This window comes from Setaria italica, chromosome I (genome assembly GCF_000263155.2).
Source record: "Setaria italica strain Yugu1 chromosome I, Setaria_italica_v2.0, whole genome shotgun sequence".
NCBI classification, from domain to species: Eukaryota; Viridiplantae; Streptophyta; class Magnoliopsida; order Poales; family Poaceae; genus Setaria; species Setaria italica.
In genome coordinates, this window is record NC_028450.1 from 23,165,459 (window position 1) to 23,189,887 (window position 24,429).

General features: G+C 40.2%; 3 protein-coding genes across 3 annotated transcripts; all 3 read left to right on the plus strand.

Moving 5' to 3' along the window:
- Nucleotides 1-3,068: 3,068 nt before the first annotated feature.
- On the plus strand, nucleotides 3,069-3,934 carry LOC101757599 (putative germin-like protein 2-2). Its single transcript, XM_004952453.2, has 2 exons — nucleotides 3,069-3,252; nucleotides 3,381-3,934. Exons 1-2 carry the CDS (start codon nucleotides 3,135-3,137, stop codon nucleotides 3,914-3,916), a joined length of 654 nt encoding a protein of 217 aa, XP_004952510.1. The 5' UTR covers nucleotides 3,069-3,134; the 3' UTR covers nucleotides 3,917-3,934.
- Nucleotides 3,935-6,388: 2,454 nt separating this feature from the next.
- On the plus strand, nucleotides 6,389-6,862 carry LOC101762219 (putative germin-like protein 2-1). The gene has a single exon (XM_022828350.1). It carries the CDS (start codon nucleotides 6,479-6,481, stop codon nucleotides 6,860-6,862), a length of 384 nt encoding a protein of 127 aa, XP_022684085.1. The 5' UTR covers nucleotides 6,389-6,478.
- A 1,802-nt stretch (nucleotides 6,863-8,664) lies between these two features.
- On the plus strand, nucleotides 8,665-9,510 carry LOC101757998 (putative germin-like protein 2-2). Its single transcript, XM_004952454.2, has 2 exons — nucleotides 8,665-8,845; nucleotides 8,949-9,510. Exons 1-2 carry the CDS (start codon nucleotides 8,728-8,730, stop codon nucleotides 9,482-9,484), a joined length of 654 nt encoding a protein of 217 aa, XP_004952511.1. The 5' UTR covers nucleotides 8,665-8,727; the 3' UTR covers nucleotides 9,485-9,510.
- Nucleotides 9,511-24,429: the final 14,919 nt, after the last annotated feature.

Genomic DNA, 24,429 nt, shown 5'->3' on the forward strand with positions numbered 1-24,429 from the left:
TCATTCCTCTATGGATTCATAGCGCATGCGTTCCAGATCTCTCAAATTATACTAATTGTTAAACCTCTTGTACATAAGAAAAAAAATTTAGATGCAACTCTTGATTAAATAATAAAATCTAATGAAGTTTATAAATTGGATAGAAAAAGTTTGGAATGAGATGTTTCAATAACAGAAAAAACCAGGTATTTTGTGAGATCAAGCTTAGGCATGTCAATCTCTAGGTCATCAATGCCATCAATGCTTTCTCACCTCTGGGTTTCTCTTATTTATACAGATAGTATAACTAATTAAAAAACATACTCTTTTATTTACCATATCGATTTGAAGCCCACTTTACATGCTTTCAAAAATAGAAATATTTATTTTAATGCTCTTTATGTTCCTCAATGATGCTCGATAGTTTCAGTACTACCTACCTATAGCTATTAAACCAACAGTTGCAACTGTTTCATGATATCTATAGTATATATATGCAGATAACATGTTAGTAAAATATGTCACTGCAACATAAACTTCAAGTAGAGACATTTTTGTATAGACATTTTATGATTTGCCCTTATGAACTCGTCTTAGCATATTATAAAGATATTTTTTGTGACACTTTAGAAAGTGCCGTATGTATTGAGACACTACTTGAGGCATTTTCAACCATAGGGATATTTTCTTAAGTAATTTTGTAAAATGCCAATATAGATTACTAGGGACATAATTCAGACATTTAAAAAATTGACCTTAGCCCCGTAAAGACATAGTTTGAGATATTCGTTGTAATATCTTGAGACACCATTTAGACTATTGAGGCATACTCATAAGAATTATACTAAGTAGATATGCAACAATTAGTGTGAGGTTGAGTTGGCTAGTAGGTGAAGTATTATGCAATGTAATATGAGATCTTATGTTTGAATACACATCACTCCAAAATTACCATATTTTTGCAATATATTTTTAGTTCATGTAGAGGATAGAGACAAAATACAAGTTGCCTTAGAAAATATAGGAACACTTATAAAAATGTCTCTTCATTTAAAGAGATACTGTTTGTAGTGGCACCTCTATGACAAGTTGAAAAATGATTCTACGACTCTATAAAAACATCATAAAATGTCCCTACAAGACAAAAATAGTGTCTCTACATATGAAGTTGTTTTATAGTGTGTACTCCCTTTGTTTTAAATTGTAGGTCGTTTTGGTTTTTCTAGGTTCATAGATGTTTGTATGCATCTAGACTTACACTGTACTTAGGTGCATACAAACATTTATTCATTTAGAAAAACTAAAACGACCTATAATATGCTCAGACACGTACATGTGCTTAATTTGCTTTCCTCTGACAGATACAACAGATCCAGCTATGGTGATAGCAACTTAAAATACTTAAATAAAGGCCTAGTTGAAATAATCTGTATGCCATTTCGTGATGAGACCACAATTTCTTTAATCCGCGTGATGATTCTTAGGATTTCTTTATTGTTCTTGCTAGCCGGCTGAAGTATAAGACAATTTAAATATTCTTATTATCTCATTATTTTATCAAGAGAATTATATTATCTTGACATTGTGTTGACGTCAGATTTTGACACGTATGAAATCGGTGTCAAGAAAGGAAGAAATCAGGAGATGCGGCAAGACACAGAGGTCACGATTGGGAATCGGCCGATTGGTGCTACAGTTGAGGATCGGCCGATTAGTGCTGCAGTATTTCGCCGGATGGAGTTGGTGGAGATCGACCGATTGGGAGGCTGGAGCAATTGGGCTAGTATGGACTTAAAATGAACTATGAAGAGGAAGTCGGCCCATGGGAGCGCGATTATCAACTCCAATACGAATCATACTTGTAAATATTTGTTTTCGTTTAAGATTAGAGATAGAGTCCTAGTCGGTTAAGAGATTGATTGTAATAGGCTATAAATAGCTGCCGTCATAAATCTGTAATCATCATCAAATCAATACAACAACATACTATTTCCTCATACTTTACTTTCGAGCAGGCGACTTCGCCAATACTTTTCTTCTTTTCACGAGTTCGTACGGGTTGGCGGGGCTGCATCAACTTGATCTCCGGCCGATTCTATAAGTTCCGCTTATCAAGTAATATCTAAGCTTTAACTTCGGGCGCATCGCTATCGTTTCGTTTAGATTTATTCACTAGTTATCGATATTCACTAGAATTCTAGGTTTTACTTGTTATTCTAGTTTTACCACCAGGTATCGAACTTGGAATTGGAACTTTCGGCTTTCTCATATCTTGTTATTTAATTTACTGCTTTCCACATAGCCGATTCAGATCTATTCCTCGTATTGCTACAGTAGCGTTGTTTAGATTACTCTAGCAGTTTTCTTCGCATACGTTGCCCGGTAATCGGCTATATTATAGCCAATTTCTTTATTATAGCAAATCGGCCGATTAGCTGATAAGTTTTCTCGAGATCGGAACCTTAGCCGATCGCAACCCCTGGGATCTGACACGTTTCTTTCCTTGCCAATCAACAGGTCAGATTGGCTGGCACGCCGCGCGAACCGCACCAGGACAATCACCCGAACAGGAGTTAAGCAGATTCTCCCGGGTCGTGTATCCGACGCTAGAGATTCGATCGGCCGATTTCTAGCGCCAACACATTGCAAACGTGAACAGGAAAGTGTGACTTCCTGATATCCAAAGTAAATAATATTATATGTATCAAGAACTAACTGCATCTAGCTGGTTCAATTGGATCCATTGTTTCTCTAGTTTCCGTGAAACGAGAACAAAACTCATCGTCTAACTTTTAAAGACTATAAATCACTTAGTCAATGTATGGCGGCTTTGAATTCATACTTATCCATTCGTTGTTGACGCGCAAAGCGACGTGTTCAACATACCAGCAGGCTGCCAATATAATTCACCTGACCAAATGAAAAACACGGCATGACGGATTCCCGGAAGACTTGTTCCTGCCGAAGCAAACGTCGTCACCTCACATGCATGCAACACAGTAAAGTGTTGCCGGCTTTGGTTATCTTCCCTATAAATACCAATCTCCCCCTACACGCTTTGTATCACAAGCTCCAAAGCAATTAGCCATATAAACCAATACTTCTCAGCTAAAACCTTTCCCCTTAATCTCAGTCCAGGATAGAACAACACAAGTATGGCAGTTCGCGTCTTCCTCCTTGCAGCAGCTCTTTTGGCCGTGACTTGCTTTCATGCCACTGCCTCCGATCCTAGCCTTCTCCAGGACTTCTGTGTAGTCGACAAGATGTCCAAAGGTAGCCATCCCATTAACTATATTATATATTTATTTACAAGTTTCCTATTTACATTATTTAGCAAATTTTGTAGCTGTTAACCACTGTAGAATAATGTGTCTAAATAACTGATGGTTTTGTTCATTCAGTGCGTGTCAATGGGCTCCCATGCAAGGATGCAAATGATGTAGTGGCTGAAGATTTCTTCTTCTCGGGACTTCACATGGCCGGCAACAGAACCAACAAGCAGGGCTCCGCCGTCACACCAGTCAATGTTGCTCAGATTGCAGGGTTGAACACGATGGGCATCTCTCTCGCTCGTATCGATTATGCACCCTATGGTCTCAACCCCCCTCACACTCATCCACGAGGTACTGAGATCTTGACCGTGCTTGAGGGCTCACTCTACGTTGGCTTCGTGACATCGAACCCGGACAACAAACTGTTCACAAAGGTCATTAACAAAGGAGATGTATTTGTGTTCCCTCAAGGGTTAATCCATTTCCAGTTCAACTATGGAACAAAAAATGCAGTGGCACTTGCAGCATTGAGCAGTCAAAACCCTGGGGTGATAACTGTGGCCAATGCTGTATTCGGGTCAAAGCCATCCATCCGTGTCGATATCCTTGCCAAGGCTTTTCAAGTGGACAAGATGACTGTCGACCGCATGCAAGCCCAGTTCTAGATAACATGAAAGCATACAAAGTCTGTTAATTAGCTATATATGGATTGATGATTCTTTATTGTTTATTATATATGCCTTGTGTTCTTTTAAATCAATATGTTTGTTGGAATCATTTATGTATTTGGAAAAGAAAGATATAACAATCTTTTTTGCATTTTTAAGTGAAAGTATGATGCTATACGTATACTTAGGCATAAATTGTGCCACCCTCTCTCCTTGGTTGTTCAACAATAAACTAAAGAAAAAGTTAAAATTACTCCCCTAAAGTATAAGCAAAATCTGGATAACACCCTAAAGTATTTTTTGGTTCACTTTACCACCTAAACTATACCATTTGGTTCAATTTACCCCTTTAACACAATTTGTCTTTTTTTTTTCCTCCATGCATAAGTGGAGTTGTTAGTTCTAATTTTGCAAGATGATAGCAGACATCATAAGGTATGTTAGAAATATATATGATAAATTTATTATCATTATTTTGATAGGGTAGGTTATTTAGTAATAAAATTTATCGTTGAGATACAAAAATATATAAAAAATAATAACAAAAATTCATAAAATATTTTTAATATATATTATGATGCCCACTACCACCCTACAAAGTTTTAAATTAAAATTCAACTTGTCTACAGAGAAACAAAAAGAACAAATTGCATTATGGGGTAAGTTGAAAGAAATAGTATAGTTTAGGGGGAAAATTGAACCAAAACATAGTCTAAGAGATTATCTGAACTTTCACTGTACTTGAAGGGAGTAATTTGGATTTTTTCCAAAACTAAACAACTTTTCACGCAACTCAGATGATTTCATAAGACAAACAAAGAATAATAATTTATGTAACCACCAGCACTACCAGCATCATGCTCCTCCTGCTATTGTCGTCCCACTGCCTTTTCTACTTTTTGTACTTTTTTTATCATGGTGGTACATTAATTATTGAGTGGTGCCCACAATATCTATGACCTCTCTTCCTCACACTGATTAGGAACAACAGCACTTTTGGTCAGATTGTTGTGCAACTCACAAGCTTCACCAAACCTGGGCAACATCTAATTAGTGAGGTGCAGTTCTTCCACTGGCCAGATAATAAGAGCCACATCATCAACATAAAGGGACAGCCTCGTTCAGTCACGCGTTGAGTAAGAGGTTGAAGCAACCCTTCCTCTAATGTTTTTGTAAATTATGATGTAGGTATTATTCAGCAAGCAAGCACAAATGAGCGGATCAATTTGGTTGAAATAATTCAAGAAGGATAAATAAATTTGAATAACATACAATACAAAAGAAGGTAACACGGTGAAAGGACAAACCAACCTCATTCTCCTTATTGGTGAATTGAGAATGAATCGATCCTTGTGGACATACAAAAGGTCTCCCTTTCAAGAGAACCTGAGAGAGAGAGAGGAGATTTTTCTTGAAATTTGATATTAGAAAACCAACACAAGAAGGTAATATAGTGAAAGGACAAACCAACCTCATTCTCCTCATTGGTGAATTGAGAATGAATCGATCCTTGTGGACGTACAAAAGGTCTCCCTTTCAAGAGAACCTGAGAGAGAGAGAGGAGATTTTTCTTGGAATTTGATATTAGAAAACCAACACACGCAACATAGTGAAAGGACAAACCAACCTCATTCTCCTCATTAGTGAATTGAGAATGAATCGATCCTTGTGGATATACAAAAGGTCTCCCTTTCAAGAGAACCTGAGAGAGAGAGAGAGAGCGAGGAGATTTTTCTTGGAATTTGATATTAGAAAACCAACACAAGAAGGTAACATAGTGAAATGACAAACCAACCACATTCTCCTCATTGGTAAATTGAGAATGAATCGATCCTTGTGGAAATACAAAAGGTCTCCCTTTCAAGAGAACCTGAGAGAGAGAGGGAGGAGATTTTTGGTGGAATTTGATATTAGAAAACCAACACAGAGGGATATCTCCATAACCATCAAAATTTCTGCAGCACACAACGACTCGGTCCAACGACCGAATCGGACCCTATCTCATGTCCTGATCGGGGGCATTAGGGTTGTGGGCCCTCGTCGCGCAGCGCTATAAAGAGAGAGGTGGGTGCCGGGGGCACACACGCTGAAGTTTTCTGCGCCCACTCGTCCACCTAACAGACTCGAGAACCTGATCTACTAGCGCTGTAAGCGGTGGGAAGTTCCGCCACCACCTGTGCCGCGCCGCCGCCACCCACACTCATCGTCGACGCCGCCGTCATAGCCCATGGCCAGCTCTTCTACTAAGACCAATGGTTGTTCTCTCTAATCTCTGTACTATCTCTCTCTACCTCTAGGTTTCTCTTGTTTAGACTTAAGACAATATTGATTAACCTAGATCAAGTGTTATACCCACTAGATGTGCTGTCATTGATCACTGATTTGAGTAATTAAGTTAAGTGCTAAGCTATTTGACATCCATCACCTGGGACAATGTGCAAAGGGTTGTGGCTGAAGATTTCTTCCTCTCGGGAATTTCACTTGGCCGGCAACACAACCAACCAGTAGGGCTCCGCCGTCACACCAGTCAATGTTGCTCAGATTGCAGGGTTGAACACGATGGGCATCTCTCTCCCTCGTGTCGATTATGCACCCTATGGTCTCAACCCCCCTCACACTCATCCACGTGGTACTGAGATCTTGACCGTGCTTGAGGGCTCACTCTACGTTGGCTTCGTGACATCGAACCCGGACAACGAACTGTTCACAAAGGTTATTAACAAAGGAGATGTATTTGTGTTCCCTCAAGGGTTAATCCATTTCCAGTTCAACTATGGAACAAAAAATGCAGTGGCACCTGCAGCATTGAGCAGTCAAAACCCTGGGGTGATAACTGTGGCCAATGCTGTATTCGGGTCAAAGCCATCCATCCCTGATGATATCCTTGCCAAGGCTTTTCAACTGGACAAGATGACTGTCGACCGCATCCAGGCACAACTCTAGGGAAAATGTGAACATGTTCGTTAATTGTCTGGGTATTAGCTTATTCTAGGATTTTCTTATTCTTTGGCTCATCATTAATGTTCATTCCCATACAAGTTGGATCCTTACAATTTGCTGTCTGTGTTTTTAAAAGAAATTGTATATGTATGCCTTTCATGTTAATTCAGTGAAATTCCTGGTATTTTTGTCTTTCTTATGTTGATGTGGTCTTTGGTCATTCACATATTATTATTACGTAAATAACTATTAAAGAAATTTAATTCCTCCTCGATGGAACTTCAAAACTAAAAATTTCTACTCATGAACCTATATATCCTTGGCCATTGCACTGACATGGTTTTTTATAGCCAATCTTTGTACTCAATGTGATGTAAAAATTCCGGTCTTATACATTTTACCTAAAACCAACGGAAACGAAATAGGTTTCTGACTTATAACACTTGTTTTTTATTCATTGAGTATAGTGTTGCAATCAAAACTCGAAAAAGAAACTTGATGTTCGGCAAAAGAGAAAAGAATTTCACATTACAGTCTAATTATAATTCTTTGTGGATGTCGTAATATTGCAAGGAAGATGGATGGAGCGACATTAATTAATCTTCGTTCGCGCGTACTGTTATTTGGTAGCACACTTGTTCCTATGTAACCGCTGCTCAACTCATTTGCATGCGGGCATGACACAAGCAATGCATTTCACTCTCTTATACTATTTCTATTTTTAATTATGCATCATATTATAATAAAGGATATAAATACTTCATCCGTTCCAAATTACTATTCACTTTAGTATTATCCTAAGTCAAATTTGTCTAACTTTGACCAAACTTACAGAAAATATTATAATATCTATCAGACTAAATAAATTCACTATCAGAATATATTATATGGTGGATTAAATGAAACTAAATTGGTATTGTAAATGTTATTATATCTTTTAATAAACTTGGTAAAAGTTAGATAAGTTTGACTTAGGACAAATTAATAGTAATTTAGAATGGAGGTAGTAAATACCAACTTTATCCATGTTTATCTTGGGAACTCTTCCTACCCAAAAAGGGAAAAGAAGCACGTGGAACATATACAGTCTCCAGTGCGATCAATTAAGAACAATCCAAATGTATTGTGAATTTTACCGTTTGGCCTTTTAGAAATACAGTGGTTTGGGACTTAGGGTCACGCTAAGACCTTGGTACATAGAGGCAGGGACGTTCCCCCCAAACTAAAATTGGTTGAAGTGGTCTTCACTATCTTCTTGGATATGAGAATCGGAAATAATAAGCCAAAGCGTATTCTTAGTATTCCTGCCTGCAGAGGGCTACAAATTCAAAAGGAGCTGTCATCACATCTCTGTCAAACACATGTGTAATTTGTATTCTTTCTCATTCTCTCATGATGCGGAAGACAACTCCCAACACAGGCAAAGTTAAATTTTAAACTCAATGACTAGTGCTTACAGAATGGTTGGTAGTCCATTGAATAACTTCTTATCACCACTAGTAAATCACCTGACGAGAATCACTCGATCGACAAATGGCTTATTACTCAAATGCGTGGATTAAATAGTCAAACACATTCTCAATCCTATGTCGTTGTTGATGCGTAAAGCGACTTGTTCAAGAATATCTGCAGGCTGCTGCAACCCAAATGGAACACGGAATGACGCGTTCCAGGGAGACTTTTTCCTGCCTAACCAGACGCGCCACACCTGCATGCAACACAGCTATGTTGGCCGGCCTTGGCCATCTCTCTTTATAAATACCAATCTCCCTTTACACTTTGTTATCACAATTCACAAGCACCAAAGTAACCCTCAGCAGCTACCTCATCAACCAGTACTCCCACATCTCAAAGCGTGGAGCGTTGATATGGCAATTCATGCATTCCTGCTAGCCGCAGCCCTCTTGGCTTTGTCCTCCTTTCATGCCATAGCCTCTGATCCAAGCCTTCTCCAGGACTTTTGCGTGGTTGATAAGATGGCTAAAGGTCTAGCTAACTAATTTTACTTTTACATAAGTCAGTTATGTCCAAGTAACTATGCACCATTTTTATATGTATAGTTGTCTAACTTATGGTCCTGTGACTGCAGTGCGTGTGAATGGGTTCCCTTGCAAGGATGCAAAGGATGTTGTACCCGACGATTTCTACTTCTCGGGTCTTAACATGGCTGGCAACACAACCAACAAGCAAGGCTCTGCCGTCGCACCAGTCAATGTTGCTCAGATTGCTGGGCTGAACACCATGGGCATCTCTCTCGCTCGCATTGATTATGCACCGTATGGTCTTAACCCACCTCACACACATCCACGGGCCACAGAGATCCTGACAGTGCTCGAGGGCTCCCTCTACGTTGGTTTTGTCACATCAAACCCAGACAACAAGTTGTTCACAAAGATTCTTAACAAAGGGGATGTGTTTGTGTTCCCTGAGGGCTTGATCCATTTCCAATTCAATTATGGAACAAACAGTGCCGTTGCCCTTGCCGCGTTAAGCAGCCAAAACCCAGGGGTGATTACTGTGGCCAACACTGTATTTGGGTCAAAGCCATCTATCTCGGACGATATCCTTGCCAAGGCTTTCCAAGTGGACAAGAAGACAATTGACCTCATCCAAACCCAGTTCTAGAGATTCTTCAATTATGTTAATTCTTGGATTGATGATTCTTCAATTTTTGTTGCTTCTTTTGTTCTTCTAAATCAATATGTTTGTTGGAATCATTTATGTATTTGGAAAAGATAAATCAATCTTTTGTGCACCTTTTAAGTGAAAGTTTGATGCTATACGTTGTTAAAGATGAATTGTGCCACCCTCGCTCCTACTAATGCAATTTACTTCCTCCTAAGTTGTTCAGCAAAATTTAAACAACTTTTCACACAAATCGAGTCACATGATTCATAAGACAAACAAGAATCATAATTTAACCACCAGCAGCCTCATGGTCCTCCTGCTATTTTCGTTTGACTACTTGTTCTACACAACTAAGGGACTCCCCATAGGGATTTATTTATCATGGTGGTACATTAATTGTAGAGTGGTGCCAACCATATCTATAGCCTCTTCTTCGCACTGCATAGGAACAACACAACTTTTGGTCAGATTGGTGTGAACCCACAAGCTTCACCAAACCAGGCCAACATCTAATTAGTGATCGAGGTGCAATACACACTACTGGAAAACTCAATATTCATCCCGAGGCTTAGTACCGGTTAGTTTTTAACCTGGTACTAATGTGATCATTAGTATCGGGTCTAACAGCTAGTTCCCCAAGAGCCCCCTTGACTCTTTTTATTACCGGTTGGGGGCTCCAACTGGTACTATAGGTCACCCTATACTAGGGTGGAGCCTCCACCTGGTACTAAAGGCTACCCGGTACTAATATGCCTAAGAGCCTTTAGCACCGAGTGGAGGCTCCACCCGGTACTAATGGCTGACCTTTAGTACCGGTTGGAACCCCCAATCGGTACTAACTTCCCTCCTATAATTCAGGCGTCGTCTTCCTCCTGCCCGAGCCATTCCTCCAGCTTAGGCTTCATCCATTCATGGTGAAATAGGGGATGTGCTGCTGGATTTTTGACCATTTTATGGGATTTCACTCACTCAAGTGTTCTAAAGGTTAGAATCTTCATCCTCCCTTGATACATGGTTACTATACTAAGTTTTATGCTTTAGAGCTAGGGTAATTTGTGATTTTTAGAATAAGGTACAATGGAGAAATTTTTCATTTATATGCATGTGTTATTTAGAGCTAATATTTGTGATTTTTAGAATAAGCTACAATTTTTTGGATGCTATGTTTTGTATTAGTCAAAGAAATTGATATGAGGTTAGAGGAATAATTTTATAGTTTAGTCCTTTAAAAATATGAGCTAAATAAATTGTGGGGAAAAATATAATTTGTTTATATTTAGTCATTTGCAAATATGAGCGAGATTAATTGTGGTACATAGAGATAATAAGATGAAATAGAGGTATGTAATTAGTCATTTTTAGAATAAGCTACCATGAACAAATTTTTCATTTATATATTTTGTTTGAGCTAAAAAAATTGTGGGGAAGAAAATATAATTTGTTCATAGTCTAGTCATTTGTAAATATAAGCTAAATAAATTGTGGTACATAGAGATAGCTACTGCTGATGGAAGTAGTGGCGATGGTGGGAGCGATCGTCCGTTCCTCTCGCGGCAAGGGGAAAACCATAGTTGGCCCTGGAGCACGTGGGAGAGAGCAATGCTTCGTTATTTGGAAAGATGTCATGAAGATGCTGTTGCCGCGGGTCAGGAACTTCCTTTTGGTGGTCGTTACACAGGTGGAAAAATGGCCTTCCATCCTCAAAAAAAATCTCGGTTATTTTTGGACCCGGTTAAAGAGGCTTTAGTCCCGGGTCTAAATTTCGTAGTCCATAGAGATACCTTTAGTCCCGGATAGAGTCCCAGTTGTATTTACAAACCTGGACTAAAGCCTCCGAGGGTGTTAGTCTTGATTGGTAACACCAACTTGGACTAAAGGGTCCCCACGAGTTACTACAAAAGGATTGCCTCACCTACTCAGTCAGATGTACTGTGTAGGTGAGATGGTAAGGAAGCTACGCGCGATGCTTGAGGTCATGGGTTCGAATCCCACGCACTGCGCATGCGCATATTTTGCGTGACTTGTCACTTACGATGTGCGTGTATCTCGGGGGGGGCTCTCGGGAATTTAGAATATTTTTTTGGCACAAAACTCTTTAGTCCCGATTGGTATTACCAACCGAGACTATGATGTGCCTTTAGGGGAAACCGAGATCAATGAGGTTTCCCAATCGGGACTAATACTCGTTTCTCTACCAGTGTTATGCTCCACCGCCAATCCCGGGGGTTTTAGGTCCACTAAGTACTACCGTCGCAGGAGGCACAAATAAATCACAGGATGAGGTTGGGTCAGCTAAACCTTCATCTTCGCTGCCCAAGGATGCTTAAAGTACTCCTAGGTAGTACTCAATGGATGGTTTGTCGTAGTGTATCATGTTGTTCGAGTCTGAAATTTAACTTTGTGTATTTCTATCTAAACATTCAGCAACATTTGAGTTTGTCATAGTGTATCATGTTGTTTTGGCCTTAGGGTTTAGTGTATCATGTTGTTTGGACCTGAAATTTAAATTTGTGTATTTCTATCTATACTTTCAGCAATATTTGAGTTTGTTGTAGTGTATCATGTTTTTTGGGTCTGAAATTTAAATTTGTGTATTTCTATCTAAACTTTCAGCAACATTTGTGTTTAATGAAATTTGTATCATGTTTGTTAGGTTTCATGTATAATTCTATGGATGTTCAGAATATCTTTGGTTCGGTAATACTTTGTAGATAGATTGGCAATGGACGTACAGCGTGGATAAACGCTCCATGGAGTATATTAATGGCTTGGGTGGTTTTCTTGATCTGGTAGAGTCCAACAAGCCGCTGTCTGGTTTCATTTGTTGTGCATGCCGAATTTGCAAAAATGAGAAGGATTACTCATCCAGAAAGACTATTCACGCCCACATATACAGTTCAGGATTCAAGCCTAACTATTTTGTTTGGACCAAGCACGGGGAAGGAGGAGTTATGACGGAAGATGATGAAGAAGAAGAAGATGGTAACTACATCGCTGACTGGACTCAAGGAGGTGCCTTTGCAGATGCTGCAATGGGCGAAGCTGAAGAAGAGATGGTTGCAGAAGAACAATGATCTAGGTCAGGTGTTGCGAGATGCAAAGGAAAACTACGAGAACGTGAAGGAGTTAAAGAAGTTCAAGCGTATGTCAGATGATCATAAGAAATTATTGTACCCGGATTGCAAACAGGGGCACAAAAAGTTGGGTACCACACTAGAAATACTGCAATGGAAGGTAAAAATGGAGTTTCTGACAAGGGTTTTGATGAGTAAATAAAAATCATAAAGAACATGCTTCCCGAGGGGAACAAATTGCCATCCTCAACGTATGAAGCCAAAAAGAATGTTTGTCCTCTGGGTTTGGAGGTACAAAAGAAAAATGCATGTCCTAATGGCTGTATCCTCTATCGCGGTGAGGAATACGAGAAATTGGAGGTTTGTCCTATGTGCAAAGCACTGCGCTATAAGATCAGGTGAGATGATCCCGATGATGTTGAGAGTCAAGCCAGCAAGAAGAATGTTCCTGCGAAGGTAATGTGGTATTTCCATGTACTACCACGTTTGAAGCATTTGTTTAGAAACAAGGCACATGCAAAGTTGATGCATTGGCACAAAGAAGAACGTAAGCAAGATTGAATGATCAAACACCCCGCTGATGGGTCCCAGTGGAGAACAGTTGACAAAGAATTTCCCGAGTTTGAAAAGATGCAAGGAACATAAGGTTTAGTTTAAGTACGGATGTATTCAATCCATTCGGTGAGTTCAGTAGTGGTCATAGCACCTAGCGACATTGATGTTTACCTAAGACCATTGGTTGATGAACTTTTAATGTTATGGAAGGAAGAACTTGTACATGTGTGGGATGAGGACAAAAAGGAGAATTTTAATCTACAAGCATTATTGTTCATAACCATCAATGATTGGCCCACGCTTGATAATCTGTTAGGACAAACAAACAAGGGATATCAAGTCTGCACGTATTGTTTAGATGATACTTGCAGCATGTATTTGAAACACTGTCAGAAGGTTGTGTATACGGTCCATCGTCAATTTCTTCTTGCTAAGCACCCGTTAAGAAAGAAAGGGAAGCATTTTGAAGGGAAGGAAGAAAAATGTATTAAGCCCGTTCACCGTAATGGTAAACGTGTATTTTCTATGATAAAGATGTGATGGTAGTCTTTGGCAAGGGCTCTGGTAGCCAACCTGTTCTAAACAACAAGGACGGACATGCACCCATGTGGAAGAAGAATTCTATATTTTGGGAGTTACCTTATTGGGAAGTCCTTGAGGTCCATAATGCAATCGATGTGATGCACCTGACGAAAAATCTTTGCTTGAATATGCTTGGCTTCCTAGGTACATATGGAAAGGTAAAGGATACAATTGAAACACGTTGGGACCCAAAACATATGAAACAACGAGATGGCCTACATCTGGAAAAGAGAGATGATGGACATGACTTGCATCCTGCCAATTACACTCTCAGCAAGGAAGAGAAGGAAAGCATGTTTGAGTGCTTGAATAGTATCAAGGTCCCATCGGGCTACTCCTCGAATATATAGGGAATAATCAATATTAAAGAGAAGAAATTCATAAATCAAAAGACCCATGACTGCCACGTCTTGATGATACAATTGTTGCCTGTTGTACTGAGGGGAATTGTACTAGAGAATGTGAGAATGGCAATGGTGAAGCTATGTGCATCCTTCAACATGATTTCTCAAAAGGCAATCTATCCAAAAAAAACTACTAAATCTGCTGAAGGATATGGGTAACCTATGGGTCCGCACCAACCAGGATATTGGCTGGACCTAACAAGTGGACCTGCTCGACCAGTGCGTGCGAGCCAAGGACATGGAGCTACTTGGAGTGCATACCAAGGAGGCCGGGTGATTCAAATTAGCCCAGATATTGCGGAACACGTGTTTTAGTTCGACTTAGATTACCTTGCATGTTGATGAGGACATCACCTCTCCGGATGCACATGATACTCCGCTGGACATTCAAGGTCCGATCACTAGAGCTTGCGCACGACAATTGCATTTAGAGGTGAGATCGTTCCTAAGCAATTCATTTTATGATTTTAAGAATAGATTGCTATTCAATGATTATATTTTGATTAGGAATAAAGGAGAGGACCAAGAGATGCATGGAGAGAGGCTTGGAGGCGTGAAGGACCAGCAAGGACATACAACTCGAGTTGGAGGCCCAAGCCAAGTCGACTTCGAGTCCACCTCGGTGTCCAGGAGCTGCCCACAGTGATTTGGATGCCCAGATCGCATACAGACTCCGTTTTGGACGTTCTATATATGGTTGGAAAGTTTAGAAGATCTATTTTCCAATGGCACTGGTTCCATGCCTAAATTCATCCTGAGTCAACAGGAATCGTCGAAACAAAATGGCGTCCAGAATCTGTCCCGTACTGCGTCGCCTTATTTTGGCCTTTGGGCCGTGTATCGTCGTTGGGCCCATTAGGGGCGCGTCCAAGGGGTCGACCACGACCCTAACCCCTATATAACAGTAGCCATCACCTTTGTTTGGTTTTGGGTTTTGCTTAGATTAATCTGTCAAGAACAGTTTCGCCGTCATCGGTTTGTAAAACCCCAACTCGTGAGCTTAATCATTCATCCGCAAATTTGGTTTGCATTCTTCCTTGTTCTTGCTTGTGTTCTTCGATTCGTAGGCAAGGATTAGCCTTCTTGGCGAGGTTGACTGTTCATCGCCGATCGATAACCTGAGGAGACGTTGTGCTGCGATTGCGGGGTTCAGAACGTGTTGTTCGGAAGCCGGATTGATTTGCGTAGCGACTCCGCCCAAATCATCGATTAACTGAACCTTTCGGAAGATTGGGACCCTAGTCCACATCACATGTAACTACTAAGTAGACTAGATTCAGATCGACATGTAACCTAAGGTCGTCAGCCTATATAAGGCGGCCAAGGGAGCCTCCCGAGGGCATCATAATTCTCAAGCAATACAAGCCACCAAACATATAGGACATAGGGTATTACTCTCTGAAAGCCCGAACCTGTCTAAAACCCTCGTGTCCCTTGTGTTCTCACGATCACCTTCAAGTTTTTGGTTTCACAATCGCCTCCACCTACAAATCAACCACTTGGGTAACCCTCTGGTGGACTACTAGGTTTATAAATCTGACAGCTGCAGAATGACCTGGTGCAATGCCTTGTCAGCTTTGAGATGGTCTTTCCACCTTCCTTCTTTAATATCATGACCCACCTTCTAGTCCACCTTGTTGAAGATATTTTTGTTCTCGGTCCTGTATTTCTACACAATATGTTCCCTTCCGAGAGGTTTGTGACAGTTATGAAGAAGTATGTTCATAATCATGTTCGTCCAGAAAGAAGCATCGCAAAGGGATATGGAACAGAGGAGGTCATTGAGTTTTGTGTTGACTTTATTGACAACTTGAGTTTGATTGTAGTACCTGTATCATGCCATGAGGAGAGACTGAAGGGAAAGTGCACACTAGGGAGAAAAGTTCGGATGGACATCGATGAGGACACATTTCGTAAAGCACACTTCACAGCCCTGCAACAATCATCCCTGGTCGCTCCATATATGAAGGAGCACAAGGCTATTGTACGGTCCTCAAACAAAGAGAAGATTGAGACCTTGATTACACATCATCACATTGGCACTTTCACCTCTTGGTTGCGGTGAAGACTGACGGGCGATGAAATGATTGAAGAACAAGTAGCATGGTTGGCTAGGGGACCATCTATGTCAGTATTGATATTCCAAGGATACCAGATAAATGGTTACACATTTTACACGAGAGCCTAAGATCAAAAGAGCACAAACCAAAATAGTGGTGTTCGTATATATGCCATAGACAACAATGGAAAAAAAGATAGATACTATGGTGTCATTGAGGAGATATCGGAATTGGACTATGGACCTTTAAAATTCTCTCTGTTTCAGTGCCAACGGGTGAAACTTACTGGAGGAGGCGTAATAATAGACAACTATGGGATGACAATAGAGGACCTCAACAAGATTAGATATAGAGACGAACCGTTCATCCTAGCCAATGATGTAACTCAAGTTTTCTACGTGAAGGACATGTCAAGCAAATCAATAAGGAAGGGTGCTAATAAGTCAGATGACCAGCTAAAGCGCCACATTGTTCTTCCAGGGAAAAGAAAAAATCATTGGAGTTGAGGACAAAACTAATATTTCAAAAGATTATGATCAGTTCGATGATCTTCCTCCATTTTCAGTCAAGGTTGACCCAAGTATCCTGTTAGCCAAAGAGGATGCTCCATACTTATGCCGTGATCACAACCAAGAGATGTTCGTCAAGAGGAAGGTTATTAACGTTCCATTAGATGATGATATGTAATGTACTAGAACCACTATGCTGTGTTCCATTAGATGGTCATCACAATCAAGATAACAAACCTTTTTAGCAATTTATGAATGTTATGTTAATTACTATGCAATAAATAAATATAATAGAAATTTTAAAAGAAAGGAAATGAAATATTTGTCTTGTCAGGAACTAAAACAGTGGGTTATAACCCCTAGTACCGCGTGGTAGCTACACCTGGTACTAAAGGGGTGCATTTTCGTTTTGCGCGCGATGCACTCTCTTTAGTACCGGGTGGTAGCTACACCCAGTATCAAAGGTTTAGCCTTTAGTACCGGGTGGGGGTGAAGCTAGGTACTAGGGTGGGCGGTGGGATACAACTCCATCCCCTTCTCCCCTAAGACTTAGCCACACGTCGATCTTGATCCGCCACCTTGCCTGCCTTCCGACCCCGACGATGCCGCAGCACCCTTCGCCGCTGCAGTGCTCCTCCTCCTCCACCTACCGGCCGCGTCCTCTCCGACCCGGCTGCCGACACCGGCATCGTGCCCGGCACTTCCTGCGCAGACACCAGCCGCCGCCGCCGCCGCTCCTCCAACCGACGGTGCTTCGCGAGCCACGCGCACATGGCCACGGGCTTTCGTCTCTACTAACGTAAGCCCGCAATCATGATGACATCATCTTTTTTTTAATTTTTTTATATTTCAGATAAATGTTTTTCTGTTTAAAATATTGGTATGGAAAAATATAGAAATAGTGTTAGGAGAATTAGAAAAATTATAAGTAGTGTTGGGGAATATAGAAATTGTGTTAGGAAAATGAGAAAATATATAAATAGTGCTACAAATTGTTAAAGCCTAGTAATTATTCCAATAATTTATTGTAAGTTTTTTCTATTATCATTGATATATTGCTACACAATTCACAGCCCCACGGCCCTCGCTGTTTGCCACACCCCTGCCGCCGCCACACTGTCGTCGCCGTGCCCGTTGTCCACCATGCCCCCACCGTACGTCAACGCGCGGCCTCATCTGTGTTGATGTAAGCCCGTGGTCGGCTGACGTCATTTTTTATATTTTACTCATTTATTTCAAGAATATATGAAAATAGACAAAAAAAAATTGTACAAAAAATGTTGAATTAGCTAGAAAATATAGAAAAATTCTTGAATTAGGTAGAAATTATAGAAAAATTGTTGGAAAAGCCTATTAATTGTAAATTTGATCGATGTACAACAATAATTATGCCATGTTTGAAAATCCTTTTAATATAGCAAATGTATAGAAAATTTCATTGTAAATATTTTTGTTGTCATTTACGCTTACAAAATGTATAGAAAATCATCAAATAGTTGAATAAATTATTGAAATGTGCATAAAATGTATAGAAATTTTATGATAATTGTGAATGACGAGCAATTCACTGTAAGTAAACTTTTAGTCATTTATTGTAACAAATTGTGTAAGTGTTTCATTCTTTTTTAGTTATTCATTATTGCTACAAAATGTAAAGAAATTTCTATAGTCATTCTTTTATAATAAATGTGCATAAAATATTAGAAAGTTGTTGATGACGTCATATTTTTATTTTCCATTTTTGTAATAGTTATTTTTATATTGTATTAGTTACAATGGCACGATCAGAGGATGAGAAGGCCCGATTGGACGAGGAATACCTAATTGACTTGATTGCTCAAGGTCGCACGAACGATCAACCAAATGAAAAGATCGATCACAACCAGACTGACGTCTACCTCAACATGTCTGGTGATGGCAATGAGGAGCGACCAATTGCTGAGGGAGGCAATAATGGGCAAAAAGGCGATGTATAGCAATTATTCTATGTAAACCTGATTTGAATTCATAAAGAATCAAGATTATTGGGAATTAATAGTTCTTTCATTTTTAGCCATTTGGACCGAGCAGACCTAAATGGAAACGAGGCCCGAAGAAGAAGTTAAAGGGCCGTGTCATCATTGTGGAACTTAATGAAGAGGGTGAACCAACTACTTCAGACAATGCTAAGACCAAATTGGTGAATCAAATTGGGTTTCTTGTTAGGGATAACATCCTAGTAAGCTTCCAGAATTGGAAAAGCCCTAAAATCGATGAGAGTGTGGTCCCCACAAGCACGGTCCCTATAAGCGTGGTCCTCGAATGAGAAAAGGAAATGATATGGGAGCACATAAAAGAAAACTTCACATTCGAAGGCGTAGATGAAGAAAAAGTGAAAGATTGAGGCTTTCGGAAGGGTGCAATTACTTTTCAAAAGTACAAGAAGAACATGAAAAAAGACTACATCAAGAAAGGCCTTACACCAGATTTCATGAAGCATCCAAAGTTAAGAGATCATTGGGATTCATTTGTGCATTACAAGCAATCGAAAAAGAGTGCTTAGGGAACTAAAACCAACACCAACAATGCTCGTCAGAAGAAATAGGGCTAGGAGGTTACAAGAAGGGGATCATCAAATGGTAGAGGATGGAAGATGACATAATTGCTAAGGGAATTGTACCGTAAACTCTCAAATGGCCGGAGCGAGAAAAACATTGGTATTATGCTCATGGCGGCATGCTCAATTCTGAAGATGGATCATTTGTGTTCAACCAAGAATTAAGAGAAGCGGCTATAAGGCTTGTTGAGTTAATAAAGGCTACGGCCGAATGATCTTTCGTGTCTGATCGAGAGAAGGATGAGCTGACTATGGCACTAGGTAATCCAGAACATCTTGGATGTTGCCGAGGCAAATGAGTAATTCCATGGTAGTTTGCCTTTCGTGAGCACATTGATTCCTACAAAAGTTGCCAAAGAAGTAAGGCCAAACACACACGACAGCAGCAAGAGTTGCAAGAATACGTAGATTTGACAGACGCAAAAATGGAGGAAGCAATCTACCAGCATGTGGCTCTAGCTCTTAGCAAACTAGTCAGTGAACAAGTAGCTGCATCATCAAGGGCTAATGTTAATGTAAGCCCCTCTCAGCGTCGAAGCAGCGTCGCTTCCACGGAAGCCCTAGCTGGAGGATCTTTAGACATGGTTGAGAACAACCAACGCCACCCCATGGATGACATCACTAGGAGGGCCCCTTGTGAGCTTGTTACTCCCATGAAAAACAAGCTCATCGTGGTAGCTTATGGTGTGGCTGAACAACTGATCCAAGACCAAATAATTCATGGCGTGGAGATTCCCGCTCGCGGTTACACCAAAGTTGGGGTGGACTAAGTGGTCGACGGTTGGGATGACCTCAAACTGGAGGTACCTCGAGGTGATGGGGAAAAGAATCTAGGAGAAGCCATCCACGGTTGGGTTTTATGGCCCTATCGCTACATAAGGATTCCGCAACTGAATCCCCCAACCATGGGATCATCTCCTTAGGACTCAAGGGCAGGATCACCTACACCATCTACTAGGGTACCCTCTCCACTACCTGATAGGGATCCTAGCATGAGTCCATTAGCTGACAAGGAGCCTAGCATGAGTCCACGCTCTCTACCATCTGATAGTGATCCTAGCATGAGTCCTCCTTCCCCTATTATGAGCAAGGTTACATGATGAAAGATGCCTTTAATTCCACCTACTGCGGCTACAAAGAAGAAGCAGAAGAAGCCAAAAGAGAAGCAACCAGAGCCCAAGAAAGCTTATGAAAAGATTGATGTAGAAATCAATGCAGTAGTGGATGCTAAGGTTAAAGCTCACTTCGCACCAAAGCCTCACGTGAAGAAAGATCCACTTGATAAGGTTAAATTTCAGGTTTTGATTAGAGGCATGGAATTGGAGAAAAAGAAAGAGCCAGAGAAACCACCACTGTCTGACTACAATCGCTCAATAACAAAGTATTTTGAGAAGAAGAAAAGGGGGTCAAGTATTCCATCGCTCAGAACCCAATCCAACCAATCAATTGCCCCGCTCCAGGTGCTTTCGGAGTTTGATAAGAACCTGCTTCTATTCACCAAAGACACAAATCTCACCCCAACTCAACATCGAGGGAAGGATCACATCCCAAAGCATGCTGGGGCTAGTAAATAGAAATTTTAGTTCGGGAAAGAGCTTGTGTGGCTGCAGTTGGTGGACCATCTTCTAACGAAGATGTACAAATTGCACCAATAGTACATGGAGGCTTCAGCCACCGGTTTACTCATGCTAGAAGTTTGGATTGGAGATCAACATTATTTCCATCGTGATGCCATTATAAATGTGTATTTCCTTTACAATCAAGACACATTTGACAAATCACTCATCAGTTTCTAGGTTCTGTAACTGTTTAATTTACTCAAACTTCAAAATCCCTGCTCTAGTCATTGTGTAACATCTTATCTCCTCTTCTATTTTGTATCATGCAGGATGGAGATTCATGCTTGCCGGAGGAAAGGATTCTATGATGTCGGTTTCATGGACCCGGATGTTATAAACGAGGCAACTATAAGAGATAAACCAAATCGGACCTTTGAAGAATATATATAATTTTTTGGACAAGCAACATTACAAGAAGTACATTTTTCTGGCGTACAACTTCAAGTGAGCGTGTTTCCCATCTCTTTTATTTTTCAAACGAGCAGTTAAAAAGTAAGACTAAATAGCTTTTTCAGTATGCATATATGTACAGCTTCCACTGGATACTCCTTGTTATCGTGGTTGATTGAAGCATGTTCTATATCCTGGACTCTCTGAGAAGACCAAGAAATCAATACACTGACCTCATAGACATGCTAACTCATAAACATGCTTAACAGAGCATGGGCTCGCCTCCGTCAACATCACTCAAGTGAATTCAAGGAGCAACTTCATATCCACTCTGAATTCTCGGTATGTATTGAATTTGCACATCTCGTGTCACTCCTAGAACACAACAAATATTTCATAACTTTTTTTTGCCATATATATAGCGTTTGAGATAGAATCCGAGGAATAATTTATGTGGATACTACGTATGTGAGTTCATCCATGACTTTGTAGGTCCCAAGCATATAACTGACCATGAATTCAGAGTACATATACATTTTTCTTAACAATAAATTAGTTCTAATTGTGTAGATCCATTGATCTAATATAATAACTTTTCTAATGACATAGATTATGCACATGAAGGAAGAACTCCTCGAGACCAAAACAATTGGAGCAATTCAACAACAACTTAGTGGATTTCTTCTGGACGATGTAGTAAATCTGCATCACCGTCAGGACTTGGGTTTAGAATAGTTGATTCAAAATGTTGAACTTGGAAAGTTAATGCAATGTAATATTATTCATATATGTGTATGCACAATATGTCTATGTATAATATTATCTCAAATGTAATATTATAGATCAAATACAACTTCATATATATTAGCATATTAGAAGTAGTATACGTAAGGGAAACAAATATGAAATACTAATATAGAATAAAGAAACAGAAAAGAAAAAAGAATTTAGTATCGGTTGGTAATACCAACCCGTACTAAATTGGCATCGGCCATGCGCGACGTGGCAGTCAATTTAGTACCGGTTGGTATAAAAAACCGGTACTAAAGGGGCCTTTAGTACCGGTTATTTGACCCGGTACTAAAGGCCCCCCTTTAATATCGAAATAGCAATACTGGTTGCACAATAGGTACTAAAGGGGGGGTTAAAACCACATCACCAACACAGTGAGAGGCTCATTCAGTCGTGCATTATGGAGGAGATTGGAGTAGTCCTTCCTCTCATGTTATTGTAAATAGAATGTTCAGAACATCCATCACCATGATGAATAGCATGGGTGATAGTGGGTCACCCTGATGGATGGCCTCCCTGGGTTCCCATTGTGAAGTATCTGAGTAGAGGTTGTGTATAGGAGATTGGCTATGAGGTTACACCAAGTTCTACTGAAACCCATATGTGTTCATACCTCAAAGGGAAAGGCCCAAGACACCAAGTCAAAAGATTTAGATACATCCAACTTCAAAAGAGGCTTGAAATCTTGCGACAATGTAGCAACTTGATGGTTTGCTGATCCAAAATGAAATTGCCATGGATACATATTCCTCATATAAAATCACTTTATTTTGCATCAATCATGGAATCCAGGATAGTGCCAATCGATTAGCCATTGCTAGGGTTCTCCAAAATGAGATCAAAGGGAGGATTGGGACTCACCATATATGAGACTATATAGGTAAAGCAATGAGGATGAGGGCAGCTTGGATCGCATCATTGCAAGTATGAAATGTTAAAACATAAAGGAGTAGGTTAAAGAGAATGCAAACTTGGCACTTCAATTATTTATCCTGTGGTATCAATAGGCAAATGCCACTCCTAGTTCATGTTGGAGCTACTCCAAGGTTGTGCTCCCACACGCTAAGTCTCTTCCGCTCAAGATCTTGGGCTCATCACAAAGGATCGCTCCAAGCTAGACAAGAAACTTGCAAAAAAGGAAAGACTCACCACTCCCTCTCTTTGAGGCACAATGATGCCATCTAATCTATGAAGCTTCTATACCAAGGAAGGGGTCTCCTCATCCCCTATGCATGATCTCCATCGCCACTCCACACCAACTAGTGAGACACCAATACAAGGCCCCAAGGCACCGGTACACCAAGCTTACAAGGTTGTTTCACTCGTAGAACTACACACAAGGCAGCAAAACCTTCCTCTCTCTCTCACTCACTGACTCTAGGGCTAATTTAGCACTGATCACTCTTCTAAGCTTGTACTAATTTCCTTGGATGGTCACTTTAACATTTTGGTGGCTTGGAAGTGTTCTTGATGTGTCTTGTATCCCAATCCTTCAGCACATTCCAATAACTCCAAATGAACGAGTAGAGTGGTTTATAAATGGCTCAAGCAACTCATGAAGCTATTTCTCTAATAGTAAGTAATCCAATGAGTCACTAGATGATCCGATGATCACTTTGGGTAGGCATCTTATCATCCAGTGCAACACTTTTATCATCATAGATATTGGACCCAACACTACCCAAGCTCCAACACTTGCTCTGATGCACCATTAGATCTTCCGGTTCCTTCTCTTCTCTTCCAATATTCACCAAAATTCTCTTTGGACAAATAAGCTTCATCTAATGCAAAGCTCCGATGCTTGCATTCTAATTCCATTGGATCTTTCTGTGGCTCCTCCATTTTGCGCTTCAAAAATACAACCAAGTCAATTTTTCCATACTCTAAAAAAAGTCAATTTATCGAACGCATACAAACTCCATGACATCAGATCATTCATGCCCTAAGGCTGCAACTTTGAGATTTTGCACCATACACAAATTCATCTGATACTTTTATCCATCGAACCATTGATCTTTCAATGCTATATGAATTCTAGGACATGATCAATGTCAAAGGTTAGCCGCTCTCAAAATACATATCGTCAGATTAATCGATGAACCTATGTTTCTTAACTTTTCTTTTCCCATCAATTTGATGCCTTACAATTATTCTCTCTAAATTTTGCTATTATTTGAATAGCATGACTTGGATATCATGAATTGGATACTGCAGAATAATTATAAGTCCTTGATTTTTCTATGGCTTGGATCACTTGTTTTTGTGATTTGGATCTTGCCATGATTCCGATTCCATTCTTGGGACTTATAAAGTCTACAAAGCACTTGCTAAACCAGTAGTCCTAATCAATATGTTTTGACT

Bases quoted from the DNA above. Each gene is read 5' to 3' on its own strand.
- LOC101762219 (XM_022828350.1), top strand. From the start codon at position 6,479: ATGGGCATCTCTCTCCCTCGTGTCGATTATGCACCCTATGGTCTCAAC.
- LOC101757599 (XM_004952453.2), top strand. From the start codon at position 3,135: ATGGCAGTTCGCGTCTTCCTCCTTGCAGCAGCTCTTTTGGCCGTGACT. The intron at 3,253-3,380 runs GTAGCCATCCCA...TTGTTCATTCAG, and splicing joins AGTCGACAAGATGTCCAAAG to TGCGTGTCAATGGGCTCCCA.
- LOC101757998 (XM_004952454.2), top strand. From the start codon at position 8,728: ATGGCAATTCATGCATTCCTGCTAGCCGCAGCCCTCTTGGCTTTGTCC. The intron at 8,846-8,948 runs GTCTAGCTAACT...CTGTGACTGCAG, and splicing joins GGTTGATAAGATGGCTAAAG to TGCGTGTGAATGGGTTCCCT.